A 17358-nucleotide genomic window follows, 5' to 3' on the forward strand; every position below is an offset into this window, starting at 1 on the left:
CTTGAGGTGTGATCCCAAGTGTTTCTAGGATAATATGGGGCCTCCGACTTTGCTGTACTTGAGATAAGTTAAAACTAACGCCATCTCCGCCCTGTTTGGCAGAGTGTCTTCTCCTCGCAGCTGTTCCAATCCCGAGGCTTGCCTGAGGGTAGACAATGTGGTTTCTGCCCAGGCCGGAGGCCACTAACAGCGTTATTTCTCTCAAAGTATCCAGAGATTCTTGTTCTCGCCGTGACCTTTCACTCAATAGGCAAGCAGCGCGGCGTCTACAGAGAGCACGGACTGGCATTGCGCATTGGACGCTAGCAACAGGCACAACAGGAGTGCCATCACTGGGAGAGTCTAAAGCGACAGCAGTGGGCGGCGCACGAATTCTCCTTTCTTTAATCCTTCTTCACACACAGTAACCCCCCCTCACCGGAAGCGGATAAGTTTCTACTACGCCACTTCCGGTGCGGACGGCCGGTCCCTGGCGGGAGCGAGCACGCTAGTACGCGGCAATTTTGTTCCCGCCTCCCTTGTCCCCGCCACCACTCATTTTCGGCTTTCTCTGAGCGTGACGTGCGTGCGCGCTCCCGGCATTGCGTCAGGGCCGAGGGGGGGAAAGCCGTAAGAGCGAGGCAAGAAGGAGGGGTTGTGGAGGTTAGGGTCCAACCAGCAAGTCCCATCGCCCTCCCTGCTCCTGACGAGGAGCGGAGAGGGAAGGGGAGGAGCAAGCCGGGTCCGGCCGCGCACACCAGGAGCCTCCTCGTGCAGGGGGGAGCAGAGGAAGGGAGTAGCTCCGTCACCTCTGCTTGCGGCGGTGGCAAAGGAAGAAGAAAGTCAGGGCCCGTGCCGGCCGCCACAGACTCAGAAACGCCCCCGCCCCCATCTCCCCGGAAACAGCCCCCCGCCCAGCCCCGCACACTCGCTGCCCCAACCGTGAGCCGCAGCCTGGTCGCCCCCGCTTCGCCCCGCCCCGCTCCGCCGCCCATCCTCGCGGGCCGCAGAGTGCGCGAGGCCCTAGGCCGGGAGTTGTTGTCAGGCCCAGGCCACTTCCGAGGCGCCTGCGGTGTGTCGCCGCCACCACAGGAGGACGACGTCGACGCGAAGGAGGAGGAGGCGGCGGAGGCGTGTTGTTGTCTCGCCCACTCTCCTCCCCTCAACTCGCACCCAACGTCAGGGCGCGATGGAGTGAAGCGGCGACGAAGGTGGTACTTCCGCGTTGCGCTGCCGGAGCCGAAAGGGCGGCCGAGACCGCTCCCCTACCCCCGGGGGCACTTGGAGGACTCCGGACTCCCCCGCAGGTCAGCGCTCAGGGCATCTGGTGTTTTTGCTGCCGAGGATAGGACGACGAGCGCGATCCGTATCCCTGCTGCCTGGATTCTTGCTTCTCTCAGGCCCAGAGGCCGCTGCATATCCCACAGTGACCTGGAACCCAGGGACCCGAGTCCCAACCCGGATTATCGTGGCGCGTCTCCCGGCCGGCCCTGGTGCTCGGTGTCCCTCCGCCGTCGCCGCTGTTCTCGTTTCCGGCGGGGGAGATGGCCAGGATTTGACCCGGGAGGAGGCCGCACCCGCGCCGCGCTCTGCGGCGGCCTCTAGGCGATGCCGAGCAGCTCGGACACGGCGCTGGGGGGAGGCGGGGGCCTGAGTTGGGCGGAGAAGAAGTTGGAGGAACGCCGCAAGCGGAGGCGATTCCTGTCCCCTCAGCAGCCGCCGCTGCTGTTGCCGCTCCTGCAGCCGCAGCTCCTGCAACCGCCGCCGCCCCCGCCGCCTCTGCTCTTCCTGGCTGCTCCCGGCACGGCCGCCGCCGCAGCCGCCGCCGCCGCGGCCTCCTCCTCTTGCTTCAGCCCGGGCCCCCCTCTGGAGGTCAAGCGGCTGGCGAGAGGCAAGAGGCGCGCAGGAGGGCGGCAGAAGCGGCGCCGCGGGCCCCGCGCCGGGCAGGAGGCGGAGAAGCGTCGGGTCTTCTCGCTGCCCCAGCCGCAGCAGGACGGCGGTGGCGGTGCTAGTAGCGGCGGGGGTGTGACCCCGCTGGTGGAATACGAGGATGTGAGCTCCCAGTCCGAGCAGGGGCTGCTGCTGGGGGGGGCCAGCGCGGCAACGGCGGCGACGGCTGCCGGGGGAACGGGGGGCAGCGGCGGGAGTCCGGCCTCCTCCTCTGGCACCCAGCGGCGCGGGGAGGGGTCGGAGCACAGGCCCCGCCGGGACCGCCGCAGCAGCAGCGGCCGCAGCAAGGAGCGCCACCGCGAGCACCGGCGGCGGGATGGGCAGCGCGGGGGCAGCGAGGCCTCCAAGTCTCGCAGCCGCCACAGCCACAGCGGCGAGGAACGGGCCGAGGCCGCCAAGAGCGGCAGCAGCAGCAGCAGTGGCGGCCGCCGGAAAAGCGCCTCGGCCACGTCTAGTAGCAGTAGCAGCCGCAAGGACCGAGACTTGAAGACCCACCGGAGCCGGACTAAGTCGTCTAAGGAGCCTCCTTCGGCCTATAAGGAGCCGCCCAAGGCCTACCGGGAGGACAAGGCTGAGCCCAAGGCCTACAGACGGCGGCGGTCCCTGAGCCCGTTGGGAGGCCGGGACGACAGCCCGGTGTCCCACAGGGCCTCCCAGAGCCTGAGGAGCCGCAAGTCCCCCAGCCCGGCAGGAGGTGGCAGCAGCCCCTATTCTCGGCGGCTGCCGCGCTCTCCGAGCCCCTACAGTCGCCGCCGCTCCCCCAGTTACAGCCGCCACAGCTCCTACGAGCGGGGCGGCGACGTGTCCCCCAGTCCTTACAGCAGCAGCAGCTGGCGGCGTTCCCGCAGCCCCTACAGCCCTGTGCTCAGGTGAGTTCCGCTGTTTAGCTCGTTTGCTTTTTGGCGGCGCTGGTCAAATTACCTACGAAGCAGGGCAAGTTGGTGCTCAGTCACTCCTCGAAATCTCCCAAGTCCACCTAGACTGGAGAATATAGCTTGAGACAGGGCTTCAAGTAGGGAGAGGAGTTTTCGCGAGCCGGCGACACTTCTTTAGGGGGTCGCAGGGGCAAAGCAACTAGGCGAAGGAACTTTACTTCTAGCTCTGGAAAGGGAAGATTTCTAACGAAGAATCCAAAGTTATAGACTTTTTGCATTAATGTATTAATAGGTTTCTCTGAACTGCTCTTTCATTTTCCCGGACAATTAGTTTGGATAAAACTAGGGTGGGTGGTTTAAGTTGTTTTAATTTTGAAAGTTATGAAGAGGCATTATTGGTGGAGATTTAGGAATGGATTGCAGGTTAGGGACTAATATTGTACTGGGAAATCAAAATCAGGTGCTGATGTCAGAGATGGATTGCAAATGTTTCATACGGTTAATATAGGGATAGGAAAAGCAGCCCTTCTGTAAAGTTAATTCTTTTAATATGTGCTTTTAAAAGCTTATGTGCAAGCTGATAGTTTAAAATGGACAAGATACCTGTTTAGTGATCTTCTTATATGGGATAGCATTTTTTACCTGATCTTTCGAAGTCATAGTTTTAAAAAGTGGAAGAAACGACAAGATTGTGGTTTCTCTGTTGGTTTGTGATGAGACCTAGTTGGTGTAACCAAGAGGATGTCTTACGTTCTTATACTGATATGACTCAGTTATTGCTTATATTAAGATTAATTAGATCTCTAAATATCAGGGGTTTTATTCAGAAATCTGAAAATATATAATGTATATTTGAATTAGAGTGAAACTTAAATAGCAACTGTCATGCCTTGTTATAGAATACTAATGTGTGCCTTAATATATACTTGTCTATTAAGCAAACTGAATTAAAAACAACTTTTCAGTACTTTGTGCTCTTATATTCCTTGACATGTTTGGAAATTGTAGGCCTGCGGTTAGGGTACTGCAAAATGACATTTGGATCACAATTATTATCCTATTGGTCTTAGTTTTCAGCACTGCCAAGTGGATGCTAAATATCTTTAAGTATGTTGAGTATAAATGCAGTGTATGAATGCGTCTGTAAAATTAGCAGATCTCTTTGAAGTGTTAGCTTACTAAATGTTTGTAAAGATTTGTGTAGAGATCTGAGTGTGAGTTTGTCTTTATGCCAAAAGAGTTGTATAATTTCATTCTGACAGTGTTGAAGCTCGCTTACAGAAATGTTAGTTGGTGCCTTAAAAGACAATTGATCACCTTTGAAAACTCCTTCACCAACTTTGTTTCATTTTAGGTTGATAAAAGAGAAAGGTTTGCATTTTTTGCAATTGAATTTGTTTTACAAACTAATTTTGTTAAGTTCCAGACTTTAGGTAGCAATTTTAAAGAGTGTGATACAGTTTTAAAAGGGATTTTGTATTTAGTTGTTGGATACTTTCATAAAGTCCTTTATTATGTGATAGTGGTATTTGTTTTAGGAGCTGTATGTATGATTACTCATATTTAGCACATATTTTTTGAGCACATACTCTAGATAACATTTTAGGTGCTGGAATACAGCAGGGAAGACAAAGTCATTGCCCTCATGGAACTTGCATTCTAGAGGATCGTTTGTTACTGAATCTTTTTTTTTTTTGAGACAGAGTCTCACTTTATTGCTCTTAGTAGAGTGCTTTAGAGTCACAGCTCACAGCAATCTCCAACTCGTGGGCTTAGGCGATTCTCCTGCCTCAGCTTCCTGAGTAGCTGGGACTACAGGACCACAACAACGCCTGGCTATTTTTTTGTTGCAGTTTGGCTGAGGCTGGGTTTGAACCCACCACCCTCTGTATATGGGGCTGGCGCCACCCTCCTTACCGAATCTTTTCATGGTATTTATATTGACCACCAGTATTTCTCACTGATTAGATTTGAAGAAGTGTTAGAGTATCTTAGCCAGCATTACTGACAGATGGTCATTTGGTGTGTACCTGCATACATCTAGAGGTGGAAAGCAGGTTACTTTGAGGCAGTCTGTTGTCTTAGCTTTAGGTCTTGAGTTCTAGTGATGGTTTGACCAGTTCCTTAACAAGACACTTGGAGATTCAGTTTCCTGAAATGTAACAAGGAAATATTTCATTTTAAAAAAATTATTATTTCAAGGATTGAATGAAAAATTTGTCTTCTGTAAAGTGTGCAGCCTCACAGACATTTATGGTGATTGAGTTATTGTTAAACAGCTTGAATTGTTAAAATTCATTGTATTGAAACTAATCACCTCCTTGTCACTCCTTCCCATTGCTCCTTAACCTTTGGAATGGTCCGGAGCACACTTGTATCCTAGCTCTTTCAAATGCAAAGACAGTTATTGTATCTTCTAAGCATTTTCTTCTCTACACCAGTAAACGTTTCATTTTTCAAAAAGCATGATTTTCAGATTTTTTACGTTGTATCTAGGCTGTTGAATGTTCTGCTTAAAATGTGGGGCCCAGAATGAATGGCTTAAATAGTTGATTGAAAACTTAAAATTTATAAATATAAAAAATGTGTTGTTTCTGTTTAGGAACAATTAATTGAACTCAGTTGTCTAGCCTAGTATGAAAAATTTATTTACATTTACAATTTAATAATTATGGTATGTGGTTCACATTCTTTTGTGAGTAGACTGTTGGATTGTGAGTTGGATGAAGGCAACTGGCCTATCTAGACCACTACTGTACTTCCAGTGGAGAGCACTGTATTTCTGGCACAAGTACACTCTTAATAAATAATTATTGAGTAGGTAAATGAAGGGATTATGGAGTTAATTGAGGATACAGAATATTGTGGGCCTGGATTACATATTTCCTTTAAGTATAGGCAATGCGTTAGGCAGTACAAAATAGTGTGGTCTTGTTCCAGCCCATAGAGCTTATATATAATGCCAAGGTAGATATTTTAAGGAAATGTATTGAAATCATGATAGAAAATTTTTTTTCTTTTCTCATCCTAGAATAAATCCTCTTCATTCTACTGACTCCTACTTCACAGCCTGCTCTTTGTGTTCATTTGTATCTTTGGTCCTCAGTGCATGCATTTCTTCACTTCCTTTTTAGCTTTGCTTTACCCCAGTGTAACCTGTTTACCATATTTTCTTGACTGTTGGGGTGTAGAAAGTAACATAATTTTGCTGATTGGCCATATAATAAATACAAGAGTGTATTAAAAAGAGAGGCTGTTTAGGAAAGGGTAGGGTTGGTACTGATTGTCGTATTTTATTATGTGTTGGGTGTCCATAAATACTTAAGACACATTCACCCCCAAAACGAGTATGGTAGTTGGAAACGTTCTCACTAATGGAATGGAAAGTAAGAACTCTAGAAAGTTCAGTGATTTGTTTCAAGGTTAATGTGTTCCAGGGTTCAAACCCTGGGCTGATTTTAAAGTACATATCTTAACACATGGTGTCCCATAAAATCACAATACATAGGGAAAATGTAGCCAGGTGTACCTTTACAGAATACTTACTACAAAATTTTACAAAATATTCTCTGTGTTGGTCACTTCTTTGTAAAATTTTGTCAGGAATATTTTGTAAATTAAGATATATTTAGCTACAATTTTCTCTGTTCTCTGTGTATGGCAACTTTACTGGGGACTTTTGGGACATCCTGTATTAGGTGTGTTGAACCTTATCAGGCTCACATTATAACTTGTTTTGTTGAAATGCAGCTGTTCAGGTATTTCTCTGTTAATTTCTGTTCTCTGGCTATTTTTTTCCAGCATTTTGAGGATTTTTTTTTTTTTTTTTTTTTAAGACAGGAGCCTCAAACTGTTTCCCTGGGTAGAGTGCTATGGCATCACAGCTCACAGCAACCTCAAACTCGTGGGCTTACGCCAGTCTCCTGCCTCTGGCTCCCAAGTAGCTGGGACCACAGGCGCCCACCACAACGCCCAGCTATTTTTTTTTGGTTGCAGCTGTTGTCGTTTGGTGGGCCTGCGCTGGATTCGAACCCGCCACCTTAGCCACAGGCGCCGAGCCATTTTGAGGATTTTTAAAGAAAAAAATCCTAAAGAATCTTCAGCTTATTTGTTTTTACTTATTTATAGTTTTTATGAACAATGAGGAGGTTTAAATCTTGTGTATATCTTTTCTGTTAATACTTTGTCTTTACAAAGATAGGCTAAAAACATTTCTTGAAGACATTAATCATTCTTAGTTATTGATGTTTTGCAGGGGGATGTCTTGACCTGAAGTTACTGACATCAGATTAGTTATGATCAGTACAGGGAATTGTTTTATATGTTTGGTTCTTTCTCTGTGTGGAAGTTTTATTCCACCAAGAAGTAGCAGAAAATTTTATTATGGAATAATATCAGGAACCTGAAAATCTGAGTGGGACCTTAGATATACATAAGTGAAATTATGAGTATCTACTTGTCTATTATATAGGGTTTTGGTTCTTTCTCTGAATGTATGGAAGTTTTATTCCACCAAGAAGTAGCAGAAACTTTTATTATGGAATAATACCAGGAACCTGAAAATCTGAGTGGGACCTTAGATATAACTAAGTGAAATTATGAGTATCTACTTGTCTATTATATAGGGTACCTTGTTACGGATTGTTTAGTGCTTTGTTCTGAAAACTAATGTTGAAAAGTATGTGAAATGAAAATATTCCAGAATGAAAAGAAGCTATCACTCATAAAATGCTATGATATGTACTTAATAAAAATGTGGCTTGGCGCCTGTGGCTCAAGTGGCTAAGGTGCCAGCCACATACACCTAAGGTGGCGGATTCAAATCCAGCGTGGGCCTGCCAAAATAGCAATGATGGCTGCAACCAAAAAATAGCTGGGCGTTGTGGGGGTTGCCTGTGGTCTCAGTTACTTGGGAGGCTGAGGCAAAAGACTTGCTTGAGCCCAGGAGTTAGAGGTTGCTGTGAGCTGTGATGTCACAGCACTCTACCCAGGGGGATAGCTTGAGGCTCTGTCTCAAAAAAAAAGAAAGAAAGAAATGTGACGAATATCCCTAGATGAATGAAATTTTTGACAGTTTCAAAAAGTAGCAAAAATATAAGATACTAGAATAAATGCAGAAACCCACAGGAGATTGAAATTTAGGTTTAGTGTTTTAAGCCTCCAAAGCTGTAATCCATTCCTCTCATTTTCAGAAGATAAGCCTTGTGGTTTGCGTCTACCCTGATCAAACTTCACCTGATATATGTGTCTACTCAGTCTTCATCACATCCCCCCTTTTCCATTTCCAGCACCCTATTTCAGAATTTGAACTAGGCTATCACTTTTAATTGCTTAGACTTCCTGTTAACCATTATCATTCACTTCTTCCCATTTCATTATCTGGAGCATTTCCTTAAAATCTTTGTTAGATGATGTCACTCCCATTATATACATAGTCTAAACTTTATAGTGTATCATCAGTTAATGCCTTTTATGATCCTGCCCCATTCTATCAGAATTCTATTTTCTGAGGCATTTTAATTTCTCTGTATTTTTTATACTTGCTGTCCTCTCAGCTTAAAATGGTAAGAAACACTTCCAAACTCTTTTTCTTTTCTCTATCCCCACCTTAACATTCAAAAGCAGCTCAAATCTCACCATCTTGAAACTCTTCTCCATTCATCTAGGAAAAGTTAATTCCTTTTCCTTTATTTCCTCAGCACTTTGCTTTTCCTTTGTTAGAGAGCTTTTAAACATTCTATTTAATATTCTCATATTACTTAGCTGTCTAGTAGATTGCAGCTTCCTAAAGGACACATTCCAATATTTATTGGTGTTTTATTTTAAATATATATTTTTTCTCTACAGATTAGAGCAAACCAATCTGCATAGATGCTGATTGCATCTCTAGACTTTCTAAGTTGGTTCACATATGCCCTTGGATGAGGCAAATAATTTTTGGTTTATAAGGACGAAATTAAGAACATCTCCCTTGTAGCTTCTACTTCAATGGAATAAGTAGAAGATGCTGGGAGTCACTTTAACGTAAATAGAATAGGTTGGTACCTAAGTGTTTGTATTTGCCCTCTTGTACTGATCAAGATGAATAATCTGTTTTTCTTAGTGAGTTTGAATTTATATTTAAGGGATAAATTTTCTGAACAGACTGTATGTCAGGCTTTTATTACCCAATTCTGAAAGTTTGTGGCTTTGTAGTATTTCTGAATAATTCATTGAAAGTGAATTGCTTAATATATATGTAATCTTTATATATATACATATGTTCAGGAGATCGTCCTGCCTCGGCATCCTCAATAATTGGGGGCTGTAGGTACCTGCCATAACCCCTGGCTAATTTTTCTGTTTTTGATAGGGGTCTTGCTTTTGCTGAGGCTGGTCTCAAACTCCTGAGCCTGATGGTTCCTTCAGCCTTGGCCTTCTAGAGTGCTAGTATTGAATTGCTTAATATTTATATTTAAGATAATTTTAACCTTTTTTCTTATTCTGTATTTTTTCTGTGAATATCATTTTGTTATTGCTGTTGTTATTTTTAGTTTGGGTTTGCTTTGTTTTATAGACGGAGAGATGTATAAACTTTGAAATGGATGTTGGAAGCAGAAGTACCAAGCTAGAATCAGAAGCATTACTTGTTTGTAGTGATTTTGTTCCTTAACTTTCTACACATCTAAGTTTTTGAGAATCTACTGTTCTTAATATGTTCGGAAAATGAAATGGATGTAAATTAGAAGATAAAATATAGGTAAAAATTGGAATTTAAAAGGAAATGAAAAGAGTAGCTATAGAGGAACTGAAAGTGGTAGTTGGGCTGAATGTCTCCCCACTTTTTGTTTCTGCATTTTCAGTTGTATGGGTCACTTTCATTGGGATATTTTATTGAGACTCCAAACTCAGTTTTTCTAACATTAATTATTTCATCTCTCTTGGAGTCATTTCTTTTTCTGGTACCACTCTTTATTATTTTTCGTATGTTTGCAAAGATAATAGAACATACTTGTGGTAGAAATTTTCAGTTAGTACAGAGATGTGTGAGAGATTAAAAGTCCCTTGAATCCAGCCACCTGAGATGATCACTCCTGACATTTTGATGAACATTTCTTCTAGACTTTGTTATGCATATATGCACAGGGGCATAGGATTTTACAGAAATGGGGACATACTGCAATGCTGTTTCATACTCTGTATTTCTTTCTGTTAGCACTTAGTATTCTGTTGAATGAGAAAAGCATAAATTGGCCAAATCTGCTTTAATGAATGCTTAGGTTTTTATTTTTTGCTTTTGCTATGTGTATGTATACATAGCAGATACATTCTGTGCACTTGTTCCATTATCTCTTCTAGATTGGATTTCCCAGAGGTAAAATTATTGAGTCAAAAATGGTATTCACATTTGTAGTTTTGATACACTGTCAACTTGCCCTTCAGAAAACTTTTACCAATTTCTATTTCCAAACTGTGTGGGAGTGCGCATTTCTCCAGTTTCACCAACACATAAGAGTTGTCGCATGTTGCATTATGGTTTTTTGCTTGCTTTTCTTTGCTAGTCTTTTTTTTTTTGGAGACAGAGTCTTACTCTTTTGCCCTTGGGAGAGTGCTGTGGTGTTACAGCTCACAGCAACCTCAAACTCTTGGGCTTATGTGATTTTCTTGCCTCAACCTCTCAAGTAGCTAGCTGGGAGTACAGGTGACCACCATAATAACCTGGCTATTTTTTTTTTTTTTTTTTTTTTTTTTGCTGTTTAGCTGGCATGGGCTGGGTTCAAACTCTCCAGCCTCAGTGTGTGTGAGCCACTGTACTACAGGTGCTGAACCTTTTTTTAGATATCTTGTAAGGCTTAGTGTATTTTCATTTTTTTATTGGATGATCTAATTTCTGGATTCACTTTTCTGTTTTTCTTATTAATTTATAAAAGCTGTGTAATGGAATTACTAACTTTTTTTGTAGTAGTAGCATAATTTTTTCATGAATTTCTTTTCTTTTAGCCTTATTTATGTTTTAAGATGTTTTTGATTAGTGTGTGCACGTGCACATGTGTTTTAAAAAGTAATAGTTCTCCAAGACAACCAGTGTCAGTATATTTCTCTTCTACCTCTGAGTTCTAATGAATTGATTGTTCTATAAGTTCTTTTGCAGTGATCTTTAGTCCACTCATTTATTTTGGAATCTCTAGGGCCTTCTTTCTGGGTCTGCTTGCTTTGGGATTTTCCTCTTTGAGCCCTTCTTGCTTTCTGAATTCAAATTAATCTTAAAATTCCACTTTGATTTTATCATTTTTATATAAATACAGAATCAAACTTTTTTAAAAATAGTTTTTTAGCAAATAATTGTATTTATGGGATATAGTGTGGGTTTTTTGTTTTGGTTTATGTTTACTCCATGAAGTGAATAAATCAAGATAAAATCATTTCACATACATTTTTTGTGGTAAAGATAGTCAAAATCTACACTTTTAAGCAATATTGAAGTATACAGTGCAATATTGTAGTCATCATTCTGTGCAATAGATCATTAAAACTTATTTCTTCTTATGAATCTTTGTACCCCTTCATCAGTATCTCCCCTTTCTGCATCCAGCGTTTCCTCTAACCTCTAGCCTTTGGCAATCACCATTCTCCTTTTAACTTTTATGGGTTCAACTCTTTTAGATTCCACGTATAAGTGATATCATGTGATATTTATCTTTCTGTTGTAAATGACAGAATTTCTTTTTAAAATCTCAACCACATTTTCTTTATTCATCCGATGATGGACATCTAGGTTGCTTCCATGTCCAAGCTATTATGAGTAATACTGCAGTGAATACACCTCCTACCCCTCCCCACCCTGCACCCAGATGTGTGTGCGCACAACCCCCCCCCCCTTGTGGAATTGCTAGATCATATAGTAATTCTGTTTTTGTTCTTGTGGAACCTTCATTCTGTTTTCCATAATGGCTATGCTAGTTTAGTTTCCCATCAACAGTGTACAAGAGTTGTTCTCTTTTTATATCAGAGTTTTTCAGACTTTTTAATCTCACAGCACACTTGAACCTGTAGTTAAACTTCTGTGGTACACTTAAATTACGTTAGTCAAAAAAAGGAAAAAAAAAAAAGAATATACTTACTGTGCTTTGAATTTCTTTCTAAAATAATTTAATTGTGATTGTTAAAAATTTTTGTGGCACACCTAAGATCCTCCCTTGGCGCACACACCTTGTGTGCTTTGGCACACCAGTTGAAAATCACTGCTCTATACCCTCACCAGCATATGTTATTTTTTGTCTTTTTGATAATAGCCATTCTAAAAGGTGTGAAGTGGTTTGAATAGTGATTTTAATTTGTATTTTCCTGATGATTAGTTATGATGAGCATTTTTAATATAAGTGTAGGCCATTTGTAGATCCTCTTTTGAGAAACATCCTTAAGTCCTTTGCCCATTTTTTAATTGCATTGCTTTGTTTCTATTGAGTTGTTTGAGCTTTTTATGTACTTTGAATATTTGTCCCTTATCAGATGAATGGTTTGCAAATACTTTCTCCAGGCCATGCATTGTGAATTCACTCTGTTAATTGTTAACTTTGCTGTGGAGAAGCTTTTTAATTTGATATAATTCTATTTATTTTTGTTTTTGTTGCTCTGATTTTGGGTATATAGCCAAGAAATCTTTGTCCAGATCAATGTCATTGAGGTTTTCTCTTATGTTTTCTTCTAGTCGTTTTCCGGTTTTAGTTCTTATGTTTTAAGTCTTTAATCCATTTTGAGTTGGTTTTTGTATTATACATGATTTGAGATAAGGGTCCCTTTTCATTCTTCTGCATGTTTATATCTTGTTTTACCAGTAGTGTTTATTGAGGAGGCTGTTCTTTCCCCCTTGTACGTTCTTGGCATGTTAGTTGACTGTAAAGGCATGAGTTTATTTCTCTGCTCTCTATCCTGTTTCTTTGCATACTATTTTTATAGTATATAGCTTGTACTAATAAACTTGTAATAGATTTTTGGAATCAGACAGTGTATTTGCCTCCAGCTTTTTTTTTTTTTTGCTCAGGATTGCTTTGGCCCTTCTGTGTCTTTTTTTGGTTTTACTCAGTCAAATTCTTGAATGTGGCATTTAGAGCTTCCCATCCCAGATGGACCCAAGCTACTCTTATGTCTCTCTGTATATATCCTGATATATATCCTGATAACAATATTAACTGGTTGTTTACTATTTAATAAACATGGAATTGTAATCCCCTGTATCTTAGTTCATATCTTTCCCTCTGGCCAGTCCTATTTGCTTATTATTCCAGCCGTTGTGTAGGTGTTATTTTATCTATGATGCTCATTCAGAAGTTCTGGTTTTTTCCTTTCTCTTCTAGGTACATTTGTCCTTTGGTATCCATTGGGGATTGATTTCATGACCTCTCCCAGATACCAGAATTTGAGAATGCTAAGGTCCCTGATATAAAGTGGCCTAGTATTTGTATATAGCCTATGCAGTTCCTCCCAAATATGTTAAATAATCTCTAAATTATTTATAATACCTAATATGATATAAATGCTATGTAAATTGTTGTTATACTGTATTAGGGAATAATGATACATAAAAATGTTTGTAAATGTTCAGTACAGATGCAGAACCCATGAATATGGAAGGCTGACTGTACATTGAACATGTGTCATTCCTTTTTTTGAAAAGTCAGTTTTATTAGATAATTTACATACATTAAAATTTACCAGTTTTAAATGTGCTGTTGAATGGGGTTTGACAAATAAATACACTGTAACCATTACCACAATCATGATGTACAATGTTTTCTCTGCACCCAGAAATTCCCTTGTGCCCCTTTGCAGTCAGTCCTCTTTGCCCACTCATGATCTGTGGCAAAAATTAATTTTCTTTCTGTCACTATAGTTGTACCTGTATTTATAAGAATGGATAAATCAGCCATCGTACGGCGTGTAATCTTCTTTGTGGGGCTTCTTAGATGCTTTTGAGGTTCATACATGTCGTTGGATGTTTGAATGGTTTGTTCCTTTTTATTGTTAAGTTATAATCCATTGTATACATATGCCATAATTAGCTTATCTAAAGTTGATGGACTTTTTGAGTTTTTGGCTGTTACAACAAAGCTACTCAACTGTTGAGTATAGTGTTTTGTTTTTGTTTCTATTAAGTAAATAAAATTAGGAGAGGGATTGCTGTGTTGTATAGTAAGTGGATGTTTGACTTCTTAAATGCCAAGTTGTTTCCAGACAATAGTCTTTGAGCATTCCGGATGCTTTACATCCTCTCTCAGATTACTGTTTTTGGTCAGTCTTTGAACTTTGATTTTAGCTATCCTAATGGATGTGTAGTGGTGTCTCTCTCTCTTTTTTATTTTTTGTAATTCTCTAGTGATTAATAATGTTGCTTGTTTGCATTTCCTGTCTTGTATTACATATCTCAAAATGTTTTGTCTATATTCTTCAAGAATTGAGTTTTTAGTCTGAGCTTTAAGAGTTCTATATGTATGCTGGATACAGATACATGTTTTGTGGATATTCCTCATTCTGTAGCTTGTTTTCCTTAATAATTTCAGAGAAAAATATTTTGATGAAAACCAATTTAGCATTTTTTCCTCTTATAATTTTTGCTTTTGTGTTAAAAAAAACTTTCCCTAACCCACAAAGATTTTCTTTTTGATTTTACAATATTTACCTTTCATTTATCAGTCTACTTTTATGTATAATGTTAACATTGCAGTAGCATACTTCCCTTTTCTTTCTCTTGTCTTTTGTCGTATTCTTGTCATGTGTTTTAATTTTATGTATGTATAATGTGTGTATGGTACAGAGACTTTTTTTTTTTGTAGAGACAGAGTCTCACTTTATTGCCCTCAGTAGAGTGCCATGGCATCACACAGTTCACAGCAACCTCCAGCTCCTGGGCTTAGGCGATTCTCTTGCCTCAGCCTCCTGAGTAGCTGGGACTACAGGCACCCCCCAAAATGCCTGGCTATTTTTTTGTTGCAGTTTGGCCGGGACCAGGTTTGAACCTGCCACCCTAGGTATATGGGGCTGGAGCCCTACACACTGAGCCACAGGCACCACCCTACATAGAAAATTTAAATTTAAAATGAAAAGAGTCACTAATATTTACTGAAGTATTTACCCTTTCGAATGCTTTTCATTCCATATAGTATCATTTTTCTCTGGCCTAAGAAATGGCTTTGGACGTTTATTTATGCGGATCTGCTATTTTGTATATCTGAAAAAACTTCCATTTGAAAGATTATCTTGCTGGGTATGGAATCCTAAATTGACATTATTTTTTCCTCAGTATTTTGACCTGCTTCATTTTTGACTTGCATGGTTTACCAGAATTTCCATAATGTTTTGTTTTTGCTTTGGTCTTTGGGTTGTAAACCCTTTGAGGTTCTTTTTAATCTTAATGTACCTTAAGTACCTACTAGTAGGTACATAGCAAGTGATACTAAATTGATTTGGATAAAAAATGTCCAGCACCACAGTGTTTTCCAACTTAAAAAAAACCTTGTTGTTATTAGTGTGTTCTAATATTAGACTATGGACAAATTCTTAACTACAGAGAGACTGACTAATCAAAGTCTGTGCTTTTATGCAAATCAAGTACCAAGCTCCCTTCTATTCTTCTCACCTGCTTTCCGTTTTTTTCTCTTCAGAAACACATTTTAGGGCATGGTTCACTGAAACATGAACACAAACACAGTTTATGCTCAGTGGATTAGAACTTGTTTGCTTAAGCAAATGTGCAAAAAGTCAGCTATGTGTGTTCTTAAAATTTTTAATGTGGCATTAAGGAACATAAAGGTTTTATAGTTTTAGCTCTTTTGTGCATTTTAAGTTTTTGTGTATGGTGAGGGAGGTCTAAATTGATTACTTTGTGTGTGGCTGTCCATTTGTTCCAAGACTATTCTTTCTCCATTAAATTGTCTTGGCTCTTTTGTTGAAAATCAACTAATCATAAATGGGAGGGTTTGTTTCTGGTCTATCAGTTCTATTCCAGGGATTTATATGTTCATCCTTAGGCTAGGACCATAGTCTTGTTTATTCTAACTCTGATAATTTTTGAAATCAGGAAGTATGAGTCTTCCAACTTAGTTCTTTTTTTTTTTTTTGAGACTGAGTCTCTCTTTGTTGACCTCAGTTGAGTGCTGTGGCGTCAGAGCACAGAGCAACCTCAAACTCTTGGGCTCAAGTGATCCTTTGGCCTCAGTCTCTCAAGTAGCTGGGACCACAGGCACATGCCACAACACAGCTAGGTTTTTTTTGTTTTCGTTTTTTTTTTTTTTCAAGAGATGGGGTCTCACTGTTGCTCAGGCTGGTCTCAAACTCCTGAGCCCAGGTAATCTAGTCACCTCAACCTTCCAGAGTGCTAGGATTACAAGTGTGAGCCACCATGCCTGGCCCCAGCTTAGTTCTTTTAAAAGATTGTTTTGACATTTTGTATTCTTTGCATTTCTATCTGAATTTTAGAATCAGTTTGCCAGTTAGTGCAGAAAAGCAGCTGAGATTTTGGTGGACATTGACTCCAGCTTAACGTGGGGATTATTGCCATTTTACATCTAATGCATAAATGTGAACTGCCTTTCCTTTTATTATATTTTTGTTAATGTCCTTCAGTATGTTTTATGGATTTTAGGGTAAAAATCATGTGCCTGTGTTAAATTCTTAAGCTTTATATCCTTTTAAAGGTTATCGTAATAGGAATTGTTTTCAAAATTTCATTTTGATTGTTCATTGCTTATAGCATTTATTCTGCCACATTGCTGACTCACGTATTCTAACTTTTTTTAGTGGATTAATTTTGTATATGTAAGATTAGGTCTTCTAAAGATAGTTTTCTACCACTTTCTTTTTTTTTTTTTTTTTTGAGACAAATCTCAGTATGTCACACTTGATAGAGTGCCATGGCGTCATAGCTCAGAGCAATCTCAAACTCTTCGGCTCATGTGTTTGTCTTTTTTTTTTGAGACAGAATCTCAGTATGTCACACTTGGTAGAGTGCCATGGCATCACAGCTCTCAGCAACCTCAGAGTCTTAGGCTCAAGCGATTCTTGCTGAGACTATAGGCGCCTGCCACAATGCCCGGCTGTTCTTTTTTTGTTGTTGTTGTTGGCAGGCTTCATTGGTTTTTTAGCTGGCCTGGGCCGGGTTCAAACCTGCCACCTTTGTTGTATGTAGCTGGCACTATAAACCACTGTGCTGTGGGCGCTGAGCCTAAAGATAGTTTTCTTTCTTTTTTTCCTAATCTGGATTCCTTTTATTTCTTTTTCTTACCTAATTGCAGTGGCTAGGACCTCAGTTAACAATGTTGAACAGAAGTGATAAGAGTATACTTCCTTATCTTGTTCCTGATCCTGGAGGGATCATTTGTCATGTCTCCATCAGTGGAAAGCTGTGCACTTTTTCAGCTAAATGCCTAGTTTTTTAAACTAAATGCCTAGTTTTACTTTTTAGTCAAAAATAATGACTTCCCTCCAAAGTCAATATTTTGGCATAAAAAATTCTGGAATAGCTTGGTTGACTCACCCTATACGTGAGCATGTGTAACTATCCATTCCTATCCTAGGGACT

General features: G+C 40.8%; 1 protein-coding gene across 1 annotated transcript in view; it reads left to right on the forward strand.

Annotated features, from left to right (window-relative positions):
• Nucleotides 1-974: 974 nt before the first annotated feature.
• Nucleotides 975-17358, forward strand: part of CDK13 (cyclin dependent kinase 13) — a 128464-nt gene continuing 112080 nt past the window's right edge. Inside the window, exon 1 of the mRNA XM_003797542.3 lies at nucleotides 975-2798. Coding sequence (XP_003797590.1) covers nucleotides 1588-2798 — 1211 coding nt within the window. The 5' untranslated portion in view covers nucleotides 975-1587. The remainder of the gene's footprint in view (nucleotides 2799-17358) is intronic.

This window comes from Otolemur garnettii, unplaced genomic scaffold, assembly GCF_000181295.1.
Source record: "Otolemur garnettii isolate 467f Iridium unplaced genomic scaffold, OtoGar3 scaffold00119, whole genome shotgun sequence".
Classification (NCBI taxonomy): Eukaryota; Metazoa; Chordata; class Mammalia; order Primates; family Galagidae; genus Otolemur; species Otolemur garnettii.